This window comes from Callorhinus ursinus, unplaced genomic scaffold, assembly GCF_003265705.2.
Source record: "Callorhinus ursinus isolate GAN/ISIS: 27379988/994484 unplaced genomic scaffold, GSC_fseal_2.0 scaffold50, whole genome shotgun sequence".
Lineage (NCBI taxonomy): Eukaryota > Metazoa > Chordata > Mammalia > Carnivora > Otariidae > Callorhinus > Callorhinus ursinus.
In genome coordinates, this window is record NW_027397112.1 from 8,702,372 (window position 1) to 8,721,367 (window position 18,996).

General features: G+C 52.7%; 1 protein-coding gene across 1 annotated transcript; it reads right to left on the reverse strand.

Annotated features, from left to right (window-relative positions):
• Positions 1-889: 889 nt before the first annotated feature.
• On the reverse strand, positions 890-14,017 carry LOC112837733 (angiotensin-converting enzyme-like protein Ace3). The gene is given in 16 exon segments (XM_025890289.2): positions 890-1,207; positions 2,841-3,250; positions 3,785-3,969; positions 7,566-7,688; positions 8,149-8,247; positions 10,131-10,275; positions 10,399-10,622; positions 10,951-11,123; positions 11,224-11,321; positions 11,437-11,628; positions 12,420-12,563; positions 12,762-12,849; positions 13,127-13,285; positions 13,694-13,830; positions 13,929-13,995; positions 13,997-14,017. Coding segments are annotated over 15 exon segments (2,250 nt in total). The 3' UTR covers positions 890-1,207; positions 2,841-2,855.
• Positions 14,018-18,996: the final 4,979 nt, after the last annotated feature.

Consider the following 18,996-nt stretch of genomic DNA (forward strand, 5'->3'; position numbering starts at 1 on the left):
GAGCTGTCCGCGCCGCGGTGCTGAAATAAGCCGCGCGGCGGCGGGGCGGGGTTCGCTGGGCGGGGGCAACTTCTCCGGGACCCGACGGGGCAGGGGCGGGGCCCTGACTCCTAGGGGGCGGAGCTGGGCAGAAGTGCAACACCAGGAATGGGTCTGGGCTCCTCTCAGGAGTTTCTTTCTGCTCCTGTCCCACCGGCCAGTGGCCTCAGCCCCTCTCGGACCCTCTCCCGCTACCGAAGGGCAGCCCCCAGGCCGGGTCTTTTAGGTGGAGGGTAGGGAGGGGGGAGCAGTTGTTTGAGCCCTCAGGTGGTCTTTTGCTGACTGTTTCTTTCACGGTTAAACAACATTTAACCCGATCTTGCTGCGTGACCTCCAGCTGAAGCCCAGTGCCCATGCTCCTAAGTGGCAAGCTCAGTGGGCTTGGCTCTGGGAACATGGGGTAGGAGTACATATGAAGGTGTACAAAAAAATATACAATCAGGTACCTTCTTCAGAGGCCTGAGAGCTCTTAGCATACAGGCACTGCTTAAGGGGGAGAACGGATTTAAAGCCACCTATTAGCAAGTGACCACTGATAAAGTGTCTGACTATTGACTGAAAATGAATACACTAGAAGAGCAGATGGGGATGGGGTGAGGTTTATTGAAAGAGGCTTCTCGGAGAGTAGGGAGAGAAGGGGATCACTATTCACTGAGCATCTCGGTGGTCTTGGAGCTTTGCAGAGGGTCCAGTGAACAGTTTTGAGTCAGGCCTTGGAAAGCAAGCATTCAAATGGGGTATGCACCTTAGGCAAAGGCCAATGGTGGAATCAGTGCAAAGGGGCTGAGCTGGGCCACGGGAGAGGTGAGGTTTGGACAAAAGGGGAATTGATAAAGACCCTCAGATGCCATTTTGAACATCTAGATTTAATTGATGGACAACCAAGTTCTTAAGCAATTAGACACGAAGGAAATATGCCAGTGAAAGAAATTTTACAATGGCGGGTGAGGGAGAGAGGATGGACAAGGAGGCTCAGTGAGGTTTTTGCTGGAGTCCAGATGAGAGGCTTGGAGTCCTGGGCTGGGTATGCTTTTGCCATGCAGAGCCACAATGCCTGATGGGGGCCTGGTTGGGGCCCACTGTGGCTGGGGAATGGGAGGGCTGCAAGTGTGGCCTCCTAAGGGGGCAGAGTTGTTCTGGCTGCCCCTTATTTGGGGGTGCAGGCTGGCTGTGGAGGAAAGGTGGGACTGTTTCTCGTGGGCTCAGAGCAGGATGCTGAGCTCTGAGGAGGGACTTGGGCAGTGGGATACTCATTCATTCACTTTCTCATTCAAACACGGCAACAGGCCAGGCAACAAGTCTCCACCATGTTCTATGGTCTGTGCTGGCTAAAGATATTATGCAGAGGCACACTCCTGATGATGGGTGTCCTGCCCTTACAGAGCTAACAGCTAGTAATGGGGACAAGTAAGGACATTACAGCACAGCAAAGTCAGACCACTGACAGACACATCAAACAAGAGTGCTGTGGAGCCTGCAGTCAGAGCAGGAATTTCTTGGGTTCAGCTAGAGCTCAAGAAGACTTCTTGAAACCTGGGGCAGAGGTAGGGTCCATGGAGATCTTAGCCCAGTCCCCTCTTGTCCCCTGAACCCTTAACTTCTAGGTTCAGATCCTTAATCTAGACAGAGCCAGTCCCATCTTTTGACCACCCTCCCACCAACTCAACATTAGCCCTAGTGCCCCATCTCTGTGGTTACTGCTATGATGTTACTTGCCTCAAGACTTCCCTAATCTCTGACAGGTACTGATTTTCAGCCTTGGGGCCTCAGTCCAAACTCTGAGCCTACATATATTGGATGTGGCATCCCTGTGGTGGGCAGACCTGGGCTGGAAAGAAAGGGCTAGAAGGGGAAGGAGCAGAGGCCTTCTCTCTCTCTTCTCAAGCTTGTCCCTAGAGTACTTATTTCCCAAATGCCCTCCTACAGCTCTCTCCATCCCATTTGCCCCTCCCCCACTGAGCCTGGAAAGGTGCTGTTTGCCTTGTGCTCCATCCCCAGGGCAACAGGCCAGGCAGCAGGTGTGTGTGTTGAACAAGGCCATCTCTGGAGCAGAGTGGCTGGAGATGAGCTTTGTTTAAATATTAAAGAAGTCAATCATTAATCAAGCCTGGCTTGGTGCCCAGGCTACCCACTGTCTCCATTTAGGAGGGCCTGGACTGGGGCAGGGAGGGCCATGGGGTAGTTTGTGAGGATACTTCCATCTCACACAGCTGACAAGCAGCTTTGGGGGCTGGATTATGCAGCCCAACACAGGGTAGGCCAGAGGATCAGCAGGAAAATGTGCTGGATAGCATACAGAGCACAATGCTCACGAACTGGGCACCAATGATTTGTACAGAATGTCCAGTTCTACTTGAATACATTTTATAAGGGGACTGAAGCAGTGTCCTGTTTCTAGCCAGAGAGGACGTTTCTTGGGCACTGCAGTCCTGGCCCAGCCCCACAGTTGGGCTCCTGAAGAAAACAAGGCTGTGTGAAGAACAGTTTGGGGCATGAATTGGGGGTGGGGGCTGGATTGGAGGGACACAGTCACTGGGTCACTAAAAACATGGTTCTTGAGCCCTCCCTAGGGGAGGGAGGTTGGTCTGGAACCCAGGGCATTCATGGAATTACACAGAGTCAGTAGCCTATACACATGGCTTCACATACATGAGTTCCAGACACAGTTACAAACGTCCACGTACCCAGATCGGCCACAGCTGCACCCAATTGCAGCTGGACACTATGCATGCAAGCTATCCCCTCCCCAGCCCCCCAGTCCTCTCTGCCTTGGCCACCCTGCTCTTGCCCTCCAGCCTCACCAGTTGTACTGGTGTCTAGTCCCAGCTCCACCATTCAGCTCTCATCCACGGAGTCTTCCTGTAGTGCTGTGTGAAAATCCGAATGGTCAGGATGATTGAGCACAGCGTCAGGATGAGGCAGAGGCCCAGGAGGATCCACTGTTTTTTGGCAACTAGGCAGGACTCCATGGCTACGCCCAGGAAGGAGGCCTTGGGCTGTGTCTCAGGGGCACTGGAGTTCCGTGAACTGGTGTCCTGGGCATCGGTGTCCTGGGACAGTGACCTTTTTTCCAGGGAGTACAACCTGTGGGCCAGCAGTAGGGCCACCAGGAACATGACCAAGCTGAGGGCCAGCAACACCCACTGCCCAAATTTGGCCTGGTCAGGGTCCAGCTCCAGACTCAGAAATGTCACTTTGTCTGTGTTTTTTCCTGTGGAAGACATGGGAGTCTTGTAGAGCAGGCAGAAGGAGGGAGCGAGCTCTGGGGTGCCCCATGGAAATCAGAGTACCTGACTGCCACTGGCCTCCTCCCTCAGCCTCAGGCACCTACCTTTCAAGCCATAGGTGAGGGCCTTGCCCTGGAAGGAGGGTGAGAAAGAGGAGTAGAAGGGAGAGAGGAGGATATGGGCCTAGTTAGGGCTACGTCCCCATGGTGCCCAGTGGTGGCTCCATGCAAGGGTCAGGAGGAAAGAACCCCACCCTGTGCTCAGATGCCAACCTGGCCCACTAGCTGAACAGTGTGCAAGGAAGCAACTGAGCCAGTGGCTGGGCCGTGGGCTGCAGTCTTGGCCAAGGCTGCATCAGGTGCAGACAGGGTCACGTGGCCACAGGGCTATTGCTTGTTCAAGCCAGGTCATAGGTAAGCTAGGGGTTAAGGCTGGGTTGGGGTAGGGACTGGCCCAGGGCAGGCTAGGGTAGGGCTTGGGGCTGTACCAGACCTAGTACCAGGGTCAGATGATCAAACCTTCAAAGGTACAGCTGAAGTCTGGCCAGCCCAGGATCTCCCCCTGCCGCACGTTCTCGGTGACCAGCCAGTTCAGCAGGGGTTTGAAGTAGGTCATGAGGGCCTTTGTGGACACTTCAGTCTGCCCAGTTATCTTCTGCAGGACTTCTGGCCAGGGCTTGCTTGAGCCCAGCTTTAGGATATCTCTGGGAGAGTGGATATAGCTGTGAGGCTGTGTGGGAGCATCAGCTGGTGCTGCTGGGAGCCCTCTGTGTGCCCCACCGTGGCCCTACAGCTTTGCCAGCCAGACTCTTCCCATAGAGCTCAGCGCCGTGGATAAAATCACGAGCTCTGAAATAAGACCGACCTGGGTTTGAATCCTGTGGGGCTTTGGGCCAGTGACTTAACCTCTCTGAGTCTCAGTGTCCATATTCATAAAATGGAGATAACAGTACTACCTCCTAGGGTTGGCATGATGATTAAATGGACACAATGCTGGGATCATAGTAGATGGACGATAAATGTTAGCGGCTGATTATTATTACCGCCACTGTGATGATCATTATTCTCCTGGACTCAGATAGGCATAAAGTCTTGAGATGCTGTTTCCCATGAGGTGCTCTGTGTCAGTAGGAGGAGGGGCCGCTCCTTTCTGGTCTCGTGGGGAGTGTTTGGGAGGATTAGGGAGATGGCAAGCGTGGGATGTGCTCTGTGTATTGCCTGCAGCGCTGTACTAATGTCAGGTGTCACCAAGCACACCTGGTGTTTGGTGGCAGGGGGACCAGCCTGAGGCTTGGTGGGGGCACAGAGTTTGCTGAAGCCAGGGCTCCAGGCTGCTCCCCACTAGGGCCCCCTGCCGAGGCGGTGGGGGGCATATGTTGATCCTTCTTAATCTGCGTCCCCATCTGACCAGGAGAGAGATGGGCTCTAGAGGCGCACAAGTCAGATGGTGGAGTCTAGACCAACAGGACCCAGGTTCAAGACTCAGCAGTGCTACTTATGGGCCGTATAACCTCAGGCAATCAACTCAACTCCTCTTAGCCTCAGTTTCTCCATCAGCAAAATGGGCCCCATTAATACCCACTTTTCACTGTGGTGCAGATTAAGCCAATAATGGTAGTGAAGGGGGGGGCCTTGTAGCGTGCGCACACTTGTATGCATCATTTCATAAGCAATGGAGAAAGAATGAGGGGGGAAACTAAAGGCTAGGGGATCCTTGACAGAAACTGCTAGGGAAAAAATGTAGTTAAGATCCGAGAGAAATGCAGGAGAAAAGTCATGAAGGCTAAAAGAAAAACAAAACAAAACCCCACAACTAACTTCAGGTAAGAGGATTTTATCAGATGCGGGGTCCTGTGAGAAAGGAAGGACCTGAGGAGAGAAAAGTTTTGACCACTGAGTCTACCCATTTAGAAATACTCCTTCAGACTCAGTGGGACAGGAGTTTGACCCAAACCCAGCCCACAGCCAACGTGGCCAGCACAGGAGACTTGCAAAGGTGGTAACTAGAATCCTCAACTCCACAGCGGCTGCAGTGGGCCCCATGGACAAGGTCAGGCCTACCATGGCTGGACGGATGAGCCAAGGGCTATGGGAACTTGGACCAAATCCACTTCAACTCTCCATTCCCAGCAGAACCAACCCAGAGCAATCACATATAGGAAGATGAGTCAAATTCTAAGATATATGAGGTAAAAGAGCAGCCAAGAATCTTGCTCTCCCCCTTCCCCCTTCTCTGCAAGCACTCACCCCGCACACACAACCTATATTCCACTCTGCTCTGTCTCATTTCTCCAAAGCTCAGGACATTCCCCTTTCTCAGAGCCCTTTCCTCTGCCCTCTGCCCAGAAGATAGCATTCAAAGTCCTAAACCTGGAAAACTTGGGGTCTTCCCTGGCATCCAGGTATCTGGATGGCCACATGTGAGGATGGGTGAACAATGACCTGTGTTGACTGGCAGGTGCTTTGGTGCCGAGTCAGATCCTGGGAGCCTTGTGTGCCCTGGGGTAGTGGTAGGACAGGGGGTGGGGCGAATGACCGAGGTCAAATGCCCCACCAATCAAGTGGTGAAGGCTCAGAGTTAAAAGTAAGTTGATGTATAGAAAACAGATGTCTGCCATTTCTTGCACTTCTGCTTTTGGGGACAGAGATCCCTTCCTGGTCCCCAGCATGACCTCCTCTTCCTCTGCATGTTCACCAAGGCCCTTTCCTACTGCGCTAACTCCTTTCTTGTATTATGGTTATTGATTTATCTTGTGGCCCATTGCCCCCTGCTGGACACAGGGCAGGCTGATTGGCACGTGCACAAGTAAATGTTTGCTGAATAAATAAATGATGGGAGGCCAGAGACGTGAATGCAGAGAGCAGAGAGGCCCCTTATGTTCCACACATTCAGCAAAGCTCAGACATGGGCAGTTGGCTATCATAAACCCTTGTAGTGTGAAAAGATGGAAAAGCAAACAGACTAGGTTGATAATCGTCATGCAAGGTGCAGCCCTCCCTGGGAGCAAAGCCAGGGGATCAGTCCTGCAACCCCATCTGGCCTGGTGGTTACTGACAAAATCCGTGGTGGAATCACACATATGCTCATTAAATTCGCAGAGGATACTAAATTATGTGGCTATGTTAATCCTCTGGGAGACAGGAATAAAACTCAAGATGACCTTGACCAGTTAGGGAAATGGACCCACCGAAAGGGGTTGAAAATTGGTGGGGAAAAGACCATGTCAGTGGGTGAGCTCTGCATCCCAGTGGTTGGAGCACTGATCTTGGAGCCTGCTGACCCGGGTCTAACCTCACCAGACCTGTATCCCTTGATTGGTGGAAGCAACAGTGTGAATGAGAATGTGCTCTGGAGTCAGTTTGGGACTCAAAGCCTGATTTTGCCACTTGCTAGATCAGTGATGGGCAATTATATTATCTCTCTTAGCTTTAGTTTCATTATTTATGAAATGTGGCTAATCATATCCACTTTGCAAGTTATGAGCTGCTCACGTGAGACCTTGTAAGAACGCTCCTTAGAGAGCCCAGCCTCTAATAGCAAATGCTCCCTACCATCGGGTCAGCCTCCCACCCCTCCACGTTTGCTTCAGGACAAAACTACCTCCTCAGAGGCAGGAATGAAAAGGATAGCTGGGGACCAAGTGCAGGAAAAAATATTGGGAGTTAGGGAGTCAAAGTGGACCACACGCTGACCAGAGCATTCCAAAGGTTGGTATGAAAGCAACCTGCATCGGCCTGGGAGCTGCATCCGGGCACCCCAAAAAGAGATGGGAAGAGCGGTGTGCGCCAAGGGTGCATTAAATGCTGCCGAGGATAGGCGAGCCCCTTGGGAGGGAAGGATGAAGGGATTCGTATGGAAGTCTGGGGGCTGAGGCCGGACTCCAGCAGTGACTTCCCATCTGGGACAGTTTATTGGCACGCGCGCGCGCGTGTGTGTGTGTTCGCGCACACATGGGCACAGGTGAGTGAGGGAGGGCGTAGTAGTGAGTGTGTGCAAGTTTGTGTGCGAGTGTGTGGGTATGAGAATGACTCTGTGTGTGTGAGAGAGAGAGAGAGAGAGAGAGAGAGAGCTCAGGAGAGGTTAGTCTCTCTGACCACGAGGGGCTACACACAAGGAAATGGGCTTCAATTATTGTAGGAGAGACTGCAGTCTGACACAAGGAAGAACTTCCACTAAACTCTAAGGTCAATGAGGCCTGCTTGGGGTGCCTAGGGTGGCCTGGTGAAGAGAGGGGGCCAGGGGCAGGCGTCCAGCAAGGGTCAGGGAAGCTGAGAACAGATGAGGGAGGAGAGCACTCACTCCAGGAGCTTCCCAGCCATCTTGGAGTTATAGATGTCACACCGGTGTGGTGGGCCCACGTGACCCGAGGCCTTGCACAAAGCTTCGTGGAACTGGAACTGGAGCACGAGGCTGATGAAGTACCTGGGTAGAGGAACGGGAGGGCAGGCTGGGGAGCTGGTGCCAGTGGTGGAAAGTCCAGGGCCATTTGGAGCCTGGCGGCTCTGATGGGCAGGGGCCTGAGGGCTCTGCCAGGGCCCAGTCTTCCTGGGCGGAGACTCCTTCGGCAAGGCCCCGCCTCAGCCAGGGGCTCTCCTTCTTAGCCTTCTGAACCAACCCTTACCTTCTTCTTTCCCACCCTCCTCTTGGGGACAGTACAGATGCTTTAGAATATTCCCAACAACTCTGCCCTCCACACAGGATCTGATCTAAAAGCCCAAGTTATCCTAGGGTGGGGCCCTCCGGAGGCTGTGTGACCCAGTGGAGGAGATCTGGGGGGAGCATTTGGATCTAGGGCCTTCCTGGGAATCCTCAGCCTGGTTCCCATATCCCCCAACCCCCAACTCCCAGAGCTGCTTCTGCTGGCAGGGGCCCAGACCATTACCGTATATAGGGCATGCTGGCAGAGATGTGGAACTTGGCACCGGGGTCAAAGTCGTCCTCCGTCCGAGGGACGGGGGGGCACAGGCCCTGGTACTTCAACCTGCCAGGGAGAACGGGGGGCTGGTACCATCCAGCTGAGTTCTCAAAACCTTTTCCCCTGGAAGCACTTGCATAGTTACCAAAGTGGACTTGGCAGACACAGGACACTTAATGCATTTTTATAGATTAAATAAATGAGTTGAAAACACGTGGGATTGGGAATCAGAATCAAACAGTAGCAGTAGTTAACACTGACTTCCTCTGTGGAGGAACCGTGCTAAGCTCTTCACACAAACTCACTTGACACTGTCATGGTTCTGGGGACTTGGGAGGGAATGGGCTAAGCAAGGTCTTGCTTATAATCTTAATGATGGAGACGGTTAGAGACCAATCCACAAGGTCATTTCATCTGGCAAGAAGTGCCAAGAAGAAAACAGAATAGCATCTCTGAGGCATAATGCTGTTATTATTCCCAGTTTACAGATGAGGAGACCAAAGTTTGGAGGTCAGGGAACTGGTGGGAGATCACAGAACTAGTCATTGGCAGCTCCCATTAACTTTCAGATCCCATTAACCCTCTGTGCTGTGTGACTGTGGGAAAGTTACTAATTGTCACTGAGCCCTGTTGCAAAACGTCTGTAAGATGGGGGTAAAATGACCCATCTTTGGGGATGAGACAAAGTCTATGAAAAGTTCTCATTGACTATTGGCCCACTGGTCACCTCTGAACCATTCTCTGGGGTTGACAGTCAGCTGCTGGCTCTCCCAGTTGACAGAGGCTGCCTTGTTCAGGCCCAGGAACTTGCCACCTCTCTCCCTTCGCCCCTGGTTTCCACCATTGGTTGTGGTGGGTGCAGTTGACCCAGGGAGGGAAAGGGCCCCTGCAGGTACACCAGATGGCTGGTGGGGGTTGCCCTTGGAGGAGTACAAGGTCAAGACCCTGCCAACCTCACCAGTAATGCTGGGGCCTGAATTTGGGGTGGGGGTAGGAGGGTGAGTGGACGAAGAGAGGAGCACCCAGCTTTGCCACCCTCAGTTGCCGTGACGTGACCATGGGCTGGTCACACATTCTTCTCCTGTGAATGACCATGAGATGTTGCACAGGTTCAAAGAAACATAAGGGCCTCGTGCAGAGCAGGCAGCCCCTTTACGGTCACCCCAAACCATGCTGTGGCTGGCAGACTCGAGCAGGTCAGTCTGAGGCCTGGTGGAGATGGAGCGCCCTGGCCATGGGCATTCATTATCCCATCAGACAGCCAGTGGTCGGTGAGGAGATGCACCATGGACGCCCCTCACCCCCAAGAGTGGTGCTACCTGACTGGTGGCGGGCTCTTTCGGCGCCAGTTCTGACCTTGGACATGCCTAAGGATGCTAAACCAGAGGCAGTCATGTGTGTGTGTTGGGGCGGCAGGAAAAGGGGCAGTGGGCTTGCCTCTCTCCCATGCGGACTCTTTCCACGGAAGGGAAAGAACTCAGGGCACCAAACACCCTTCTGCTAACCCCACTGGTGGGAACTGGAAGAGAGAGGAGGAGCAGGTGGGCCTGCCCAGTGGTCAATGTTTTGTTCTTGGAGGAGCCCAGGTGCACCCTTGTGTGAGCTTCCCGGCTACCCAGGAGCAGGCAGGGCCACTGCCAGGGTCCCTAGAGGTCCCTAAGAGGTCAGCTCAGTGCTGGTGCCAGATTCAGCATGAGGCTGATCCCCTTTAGTAGAGATCCACTTTAGTAGGGATGCTTTTATCTGGTGATAGCGAACAGCCAACACTAACCCAGGGCCCCTCCCTCCCCCATGGCTGCCAGGTCACCAGCATGGGCACACCTAACTGCCCTCCCAGGAGAGGCAGCAGCATCCCATGGCGAGGGGCAGTGCCCTTAAGGCTGACCGGAAAGCCCAGCCCAGCAGGGGCGCAGGGGGCAGAGAGCCCAGGGCAGTCATCCTCTCCCCACCTGAGGTTCCACCACTCCTGGTTGTAGGCATCCTTCCGGATGGTGCCATCAAAGACCTTCCAGCGAAACAGGTCCATCAGGTAGGCGAAGGGGATGAAGGCGATCTTCTCCAGGGCAATGCCCATCAGGAAATTGACCTCCTCCTCTAGGGAAGGGGGGGCAGTCAGGAGGTGGCCCCCGGCTCTCCCTCCCTTTAGCCTTGCCCAGAGAGCCCCGGTGGCAGCCTCAGGCTCGGCTGCCCTGCTAAGGCCCTCTTGGTCCCCATCACCTGAGTCCTGGCGCTGGTGGCTGAGCAGGCCTCTGTTGAGCAGGTGCTTGTGGGAGGAGGCCGAGAGGGTGATCATCGACCCCACGGCCTCTTCAAAGGCTGGGTTGGCGCCTGCGCGGAAGATCACAGAGAGGTTCTTGTACTGCAAGAAGTACTGGATGTGGCCCATCTGGTGGAAGATGGAGAGCAGGTCTTCTATGGTCACCTCGGTGCACTTCTTTATCCTAGGGTTAAAGGGCAGGGGTCAAGGAGCATGGGGAGGCCCTGGGAGAAGGGGAGATCTCTGCATTCAGACTCCATGGAGGGATTGGGGTGGTTGGGCTGGAGACACCAGGGCCTCGGGTGCTGTCCCTTCTCACTCCGGGCCCCCCACGCCTATGTTGCCAGCGCACATTCCCCTCCACTGCCTGGCTCCAGCCCTGCTCACACACTTCCTTGCACACCTCCTAAGACCGGCAGACAGAGGGGGAGAAAACCGAAGGGAAAAAGAGCGAGAGAGAGAGAGAGAGAGAGAGAGAAAGGAGGGAGGGTGGTGCTGGCGCAGGGTGAGACCTGAAGTCCTTGCCGTTGTAAAAGTCCCAGGCGGAGGCGTGGCACTCCACCTCCCGTCCATCGGCTGGCCTTTCCATCATTGATTTTTTCCAGAAGTCGGGAGGGGCGGAAAGCAGCCCCAGGGAGGTGAAGAACTTGTCCGCCTCTTCGAACATTTTGGAGGGCTTCCAGTGCTGTGGGGAAGAGGGGGTGCGTGGGGCCCTACCCAGGGAATGGGGCAGGGAGGGGGGTGGGTGCAGCACTGGCGGGGGCAGACGGAGGCCGAGTACTAACCTGGCTTTTCATGATCTTCGTGATATCCTCAGGGGGCTTCCTTGGGAAGGGCAGGACCAGGTCTAAGATGTTGACCCAGGACTGAGCCCACATGTTCCCTGGAAGAGGGCATGCAGGGGCTCAGAGGAGGCCAGAGAGCATCCCTCCCTTTACTGGGTGCCCGCTTGGAGGCCTGCTCTGCCCACCCCACTCTGCTACCAGCTAGGGCTTTACCCAGCAGGTGAGCAGGGATGGGCCCCCTCGGGTCGATAAGCTCGGGCCCGTAGTGGCGGTGCAGGGCCCGGCGCACATAGGCGTGCAGGTTCAAGTAGAGCGGCTGCAGCTCCTGGTAAAGCTGCTCCAGATCCTGTTCTAGCGAGTCAGACTCATACTTGGACCGCCATAAGGCCCCCATGTCTTTGTAACCTAGGACAGGAGAGGGGGCTCAGAAGTACTCACCACCCACCCTTCCTTCTGCCCTGGCCTGGCAGGCAGGAGACCCAGGCACTTTCTGGGGAAGCCACCTGACCTCCCTGTCCCTCAGGGTCTTCATCTGCCAAATGGGAAATGTGCCTCCCAAGGTCACTGTTCAGATTGGATGAGATCAGGGGTGGAAAAGCACCTGGCAAAGTACACACTCCGTGCTCCTCACCGTGCCTGGTTGAACAGGACCCAGATGAGGCCCTGGTCCTCACACCCACCTCGAGCCCCACCCATCCAAGCCCTCGACCACCCTGGCTCCTTTCAGATCCTCCCAAACACTGGCTCCTCCCATCGTGGGGCCTGGGACGCTCTTTCACTTCTTGCTTGCCTTCTTTCAGGCCTTGGGGAAGTGTCTCGAGGCCTCCCCTTCCCCTTCTCTCTCGGTACTTGTCCAGAGATGTGTGTTTGCACGAATCTTGTCTGTCCCCCAGACCGTAGGCCCTACCTAGAAGAGCGGACACCTTCTCTGTGTTTTCACCTACAAATCCTTAGAAACTCTCCAGGGCCTGGCACACAGTAGGTGCTCAAGCAATGTCTGTAGACCAATGGTGAATGAAACACCTCTGCTTCCCCCGGCCGCAGGTCTCAGGGGCCCCATCTCCAGGTCCTACTACTGCCCTTACCCTCTGACCCTCTGCAGACTCTGCTTAGCCCTTCCCACTGCTGCCTGTGCCCCATGCCATCTGCACAGACTGGGCTGGCCCGGGAGGGCGGCGGTGGCGGGGGGGCCTCACCATTGAGCTTTGCAGCCTTGTTGCTGAGCTGCACGTAGCGCTCAAAGGTGATGCGAAGCTGACGACCCACAGCGTCCCGCCAGCCCTGCCAGGCCCACAGCAGCTCCTTCTGGTCCCGGGAGGTGGCCATGACTTCTTGGAGGTCTACGCCCAGAAAAAGGAGCCAAGGTGGGCCCCCTCCCACTCCTGCCTGCCTCCTGCCCTCACCTGCAGACCCTCCCCCACCAACAAGTGAGTGCAATTGGGGCAGGGAGGACAATGGTAGTGGGGGGGGGTCGGCTTGTGGAAGGGGCTGATGCTGGAGACTCTGGGGTTGGATGGGGGCAGGGCTTTGGTGCTCACCAGGCTCCAGGGGCAGGCAGGGTCCCTCACTCAGGCACACCTGCGCCATGCTGTATGTCGTCTCCATGTAGGCCAGAAGCTTGTTGTACTGGGGGGGGGGGCAGGTGTCACCTAGAGCAGGCCTGCACCCTTGTGCCCACCCCCAGCACAAGCCCCACCAGCTGGGAGGGGCAGGCCTGTCTAAGGCATCTTCCCACCAGCCTCTGTTTCTCTCCTCTCCCCAGAGGAAGCTCTAGCCCTGCCTGCCAACCTCCCTCCTGCCCAGGCAGCCTGGCTTCCCCCCAATCCCCGCCCCGATCAGCCCAGCCCACCCACCCCTGGGGTGGGGAGCATGTGCCTGGAGACCTGGGGGCTCCGTCCATCACCTCCCAGAGCTCGTCCTGGGGCAGGGCCGCCTTGCCTATGTTCTGCAGCTTACTCAGCATGCGCTTCACGGCCACATCGTGGAACCTGGAGGTCTTAAACAGGCGGGCCCGGGTGCCAAAGTACAGCATGTGCTGGGACCTCTCTGAGTCCTTGTGCAGCTGGAATGAGGGTCACCATACTTATCATGGGGACTTAGGGAGGGAGGAAGGGCCCCACATTGAACTCCAGGGTCACAGTCCTTCCAACCTCCTCCCAAAACCTACTTTAAGGGTTCACAATCCCTGGAAATTTGCTAAGTGGGAGAAGGGAAGGAGCCTGGGTCCTTAAAAGCAAGGAGGTAATATTTACGGGGGGAAAGAAACAAGAGATTCTTGCCCAGACTGCTTCCGGGGCCAGCAAGAGGCCCAGAGCTTGCAGCCTGCTTTGACATGTACTTTGGGGATTCCCTCCTTCCTCTAGCTCTGGACAGGGGCAGAAAATATGGTTCCCCCATTTCCTCCCACCCCCCGACCAGATCCCTGAGAAGAGCAAGGGGAGAAGGGGCTGGAGTTGAGGTGGTACCACACCATCTCCTCCCGATTTTTCTTGGTGATGTTGGTGGCATAGTTCCAGGTGGCCTCCATGAACTCGTTCCACACAACCTGGGTGGTATGCTCATAAAACTGCAGGAACGCCTTTGCCACGGTCTCATTGTAGAACTCGTCTGCGGAGAAGGAGGTGGGCATCATGCTGTCCTGGGAGGGGCCTGCCCCTGACTGGTCCCCTTGTCTGGTCCCAGGTTCCTTCAGGTCCCAGCCCCACCTGAGCTCTGATCACCCTCGGTCCTGAGCCATGGCAAGAGCTGCCCATAACAGAAGAGGACAAATAGAGAAGGTCCATGGCAAGTCCATCTTGTGTCCATGGCCAAGAGAACAGCAGAGCTGGGTGAGGCTATGGACCAATCGCGGTTTAGCTCCATATTGTGACATCAGGGGCTGAAGGGTTTGCCATGGAATGTCAGAACTGGAAAACCCCCACCCACCTTCTGGTCCAGCTGTTCCCATTTTACAGGTGAGGAGACTGAGGTCAAGCCACATGACCTGGTTCACACAGCTAGTTAGTGGCAGAACCAAGAAGAGAACCCAGGCTCTTGATTTTTAGGCCAAAGCTTATTTTGGTCCAATTGGTCACTTTTCCTTGGCGTTGGAACCACCCTTGGACCTTGGCCAGGGATTGATGACACCCTGCCCTCCACAGGCTGGCATCACCTCTGAGAAGGTGGGTAGGATGATGGAGGAATGGATGAGTGGATGGATAGATGCATGGAAGTGACATCCCTGGGTCTCTGGAATCTGGAAACACAGGTGTCTCTCCCTGTTCTTCTGACTTGACCTCTTATGTTCTCATTTTTGGCCTTCTTCTCTCTTACGGGATGTGTAATCATTCCTAGGGCAATGCAGGACCCTTCCTCCCTTCCCCTTGTCCTTATATCTGTTTCCCCAGGGATAGCCCGACACTAGGAGTTTGCAGGCAGGAAGAAGCACAGGAGGCAGAGGGCTGCAGGGAACGTGTGGCTGGCACCTTCCATTCAAGACGCATGTCCCTGAGTACCTGAGCCTGGTTTGAACACCAGCTGGCAGGACCCCAGCTCTCTGCCAGGCTTGGTGACTCCCCACTAGCCTGACACACTTAGTCTAGGGGAGATGAGCCCATCTACCTCACCTTGGGATTTCTTCCTCAGATTCACTTTCCTCCACACTCACACGCCCTCCACCATGTGTTCCTTTCACTCTCCCTGCTCGGCCCAGGTGCACCCACATCCTGCCAGACGCTTCACCTCTTCACATGAGCTGACATCCCCTAGAGAAACCGACCAAATAACCCTCCAGATATGATGCCATGATCAAAATTATTTAAAACACAAAGAAAGAAAAAGATCAGTGACACTTTTGGTTAAGCTGCCAACTGAGTTCTGCTTCAAGTATATAGACATGCTTGATAAAATATAGTATTTTGTTGTCGTTAACAATAGTCATCATGCTCTACCTTACATTTCCCAGGACTTATTTATCTTATAACCAGCAGCTTATGCCTTTTGCCCACCTTCACCCATTTTGTCGGCCCTCCCACCCCCGCTTCTGGCAACGACTAATCTGTTCTCTGTGTCTATGAGCTCAGTTTTTTGTTCATATGTATACCACATGTATATGCAAATGTATACCATATGTATACCTTTTCATAATCCATTCACCTGTCATTAGACACTTAGGTTGTTTCCATGTCTTGGTTATTGTAAATTGTGTTGCAATGAACATGGGAGTGCAGATATCTTTTCAAGACAGCGATTTCATTTTTTTTTCTAAGATTTTATTTATTTGTCAGAGAGAGAGAGAAAGAGAGAAAGCACAAGCAGGGGGAGCTGCAGGTGGAAGGAGAGGGGGAAGCAGACTCCCCGCTGAGCAGGGAGCCCCGGACTTGATCCCGGGACTCTGGGATCATGACCTGAGCCGAAGGCAGACGCTTAACCGACTGAGCCACCCAGGCGTCCCACGATTTCATTTTCTTTGTATAAATACCCAGAGTGAAGTTGCTGGGTCATATAGTGGTTCTGTTTTTGACTTTTTGAGGAACCTCCATACCGTTTTCTTTTTTTTTTTTAAGATTTTATTTATTCACTTGAGACACAGAGATACAGAGAGAGAGAGAGAGAGCATGAGCAGGGAGAGAGCCAGAGGGAGAGGGAGAAGCAGGCTCCCCGCTTAGCCAGGAACCTGATGCGGGCCTCGATCCCAGGACCCTGGGATCCTGACCTGAGCCGAAGGCAGACGCTTAACCATCTGAGCCACCCAGGTGCCCCATCCATTACTGTTTTCTACGGTGGCTGCCAATTTACATTCTCACCAACAGTGCACAAGAGTTCCCTTTTCCCCACATCCTTGCCAGCACCTGTTATTTCTTGTCTTTTTGATAACGGCCATTCTACCAGGCATGAGGTGCTCTCTAATTGTGGTTTTGATTTGCATTTTCCTGATGATTAGTGCTGTTGGGCACCATTTCATGTACCTGTTGGCCATCTGTATGTCATCTTTGGAAAAATGTCTGTCCAGTTCCTCTGCTCATTTTTTAATTGGTATGTTTGTTTGTTTTGGAGTTCTTTATATATTTTGGATATTAATCCCTTATCAGATATGTACTTTGCAAATATTTGCTCCCATTCTGTAGGTTGCCTTTTCATTTTGTTGATGATTGACTTTGCTGTGTAAGAGCTTTCTAGTCTGATGTCATCCCACCTGCTGATTTTTACTTCTGTTGTCTTTGTTTTTGGTGTCAAATCCAAAAAATCCTTGCCAAGACCAATGTCTAGGAGCTCACCCCCTATATTTTCTCCTAGAAGTTCTATGCCTTTTGGCTTTATGTTCATGTCTTTAATCCGTTTTCAGTTGATTTTTGGTATATGGTGTAAGGTAGGGGTCCAGTTTCATTCCTCCACATACGGCTGCCCAGCTTCCCCAACACCATTTATTGAAGAAACTGTCCTTTCCCCATGGCATAGTCTTGGCTTTTTTGTCATAAATATATTGACCATATATGGGTGGGTTTATTTCTGGGCTCTCTATTCTGTTCCATTGATCTCTGTGTCTGTTTTTATGCTGATACCATACTGTTTTGATTTCGATGACTTTGGAACATAGTTTGAAGATAGGAAGTGTGATGCCTCCAGCTTTATTCTTCTTTCTCAAGATTGCTTTGGCTATTTGGGGTTAAAAAATAGTGCTTTTTTAAAAAAATTTATTCATTTATTTGGGGGAGAGAGAGAGAGAGCAAGCACAGAGGTAGAGAAGGAGAAGCAGACTTCCCAATGAGCAGAGAGCCCGATGTGGGTCTTGATCCCAGGACCCTGAGAGCATGACCTGAGCCGAGGGCAGACACCTAACCGACTGAGCCACCCAGGTGTCCCAAAATAGGGCTTTTTAGAATGCAAAATACAGAGCTGAGGTGGAAAGCAAGAAAGGGAACTCTTCAGATGCTGGGGAGACAAAGAGAGCTCATGCAACAGTGAGTGGGGGCCCATGTGGGAAATCAGAGTATGTCCATGCCCAAAGTGCTGCAGCATGGCTGCCTGTATGGGGAGAGCTGATCCTCCATCAAGCTGGGAGCCAGCAGATGGCTTCCTTTCTAAGGGGGTCCTGCAAGAAGCAGCCATAAATTTGACCCTGGGGACATCCTCACAACACATGCACTTGCCGTGCACATGGGACCCTGCAGAAGAATGTTCCCACTGAAAACGGCTCGTAGGTCAAGGTGACCAAGTACAAGAGAAAGTGCGTGCCATGAGGGTCAGTAATGATCACCGGTCCCCTCTGAGCGCTTTTCCAGGTGTTAGGGACCCTTTGAGAGCTTTTAGTATATGAGGTACATACTGTGTATATAATAGAAAAATATATGAGGTACATACTGTGATCAACACTCCCACTTTATAGATGAGGAAACAGAGGCGCAGAGAGGCTGAGGAACTTGCTCACAATCACACAGCCGGCAAGTAGTGGAGGTGGGACTCAAATCCGCATGGGCTGGCTCCAGAGCCTGTGCTAAATGACAGACACACCTGAGGAAGGACGGGTCTTGGAGCAATCTGAAAGCGATTTAAAATGTAGATCTTTACACCATATGGAAAGATTAAATGAAACTGGATTAAAGACCTAAGCATAAGAACTAAGATCCTGAAACTCTTGGAAGAGATCATTTGGGAAAACCTTCCCGACATTCGATTTGGCAGTGCTATCTTGGATAGGATACCAAATGCACAGACAACAATGACAACGGAAACCACACTGGACTTCACCAATTTTAAAAACCTTTGCACATCAAAGGACACTAACAACAGAGCACAAAGGCAACCCACAGAATGAGAGAAAGTGTTCGTAAATCACATATCTGGTAAGTGATTAATATCTGGAATATATAAAGAACTCCCAAACTCGGCAATGAAAAAAAAAACAACTCAATTCAGAGGGGGGCAAAGGACTTAAATAGGCATCTCTCTAAAGAGGAGATATAAACAGATAATAAGCACTTGAAAACTGCTCAGTATCATTAATTATTAGGGAAATGCAAATCAAAACCATGAGATACCACTAGGATGATTGTTACCAAACCACCCAGAGAACCTCATCTGTTGGTCAACACGTGGAAAACCTGGAAGCCTTGTGCAGCTGGGGATATAAAATAGTGCGGCCACCGTGAAAAACAGAACGGCGGTTCCTCAAAAAATTATAGGATTACCATGAGATCGAGCAATTCCAATCTGGGGCCCATATTCAAAAGAATTGGAAGCAGGGTCTAGAGCAGATACGGTGGTGATGGTTGCAGGGCAGTATGAATGTACTCAATGCCACTGAACTGCATGCTTAAAGATGGTTAAAATGGAATATTGTGTGGTATGTACATTTTACCACAACTTAAAAAAAAATACAGATCTTAAAGTCATAAAAAAAAAAGAATAGAATCCATGAAGCAAGAATGGGCTTTTGTGAACACACAGGAGATTTGAAAGAGAGATGTGAAAATGAAAAATACAGTTATTAAATTAGAACAACAAAAATCCCTATGGACAGGTGAAGCAGCAGACTGAAATGTGAAGACACAACTGGGGAGGCTCCTGGAACGCAGGATAGAGAAAGAGAAGAGAACTATGAGCAAGGATTTAGGAGACACAGAGGGCAAAATAGAAAGCCCTGAGCAGTATCTGGTAGGAGACCCCGAAGAGGAGCCTGGAGAGAAGGGGGAGAGTGTCGTTCAAAGAGATGATGCCCTCATTTCCAGAACTGAAGGAAGCCGAGTCCCCAGGTGATCAAGCTCATTGCACTCCGGGGAAGTCAATGGTGCAAAA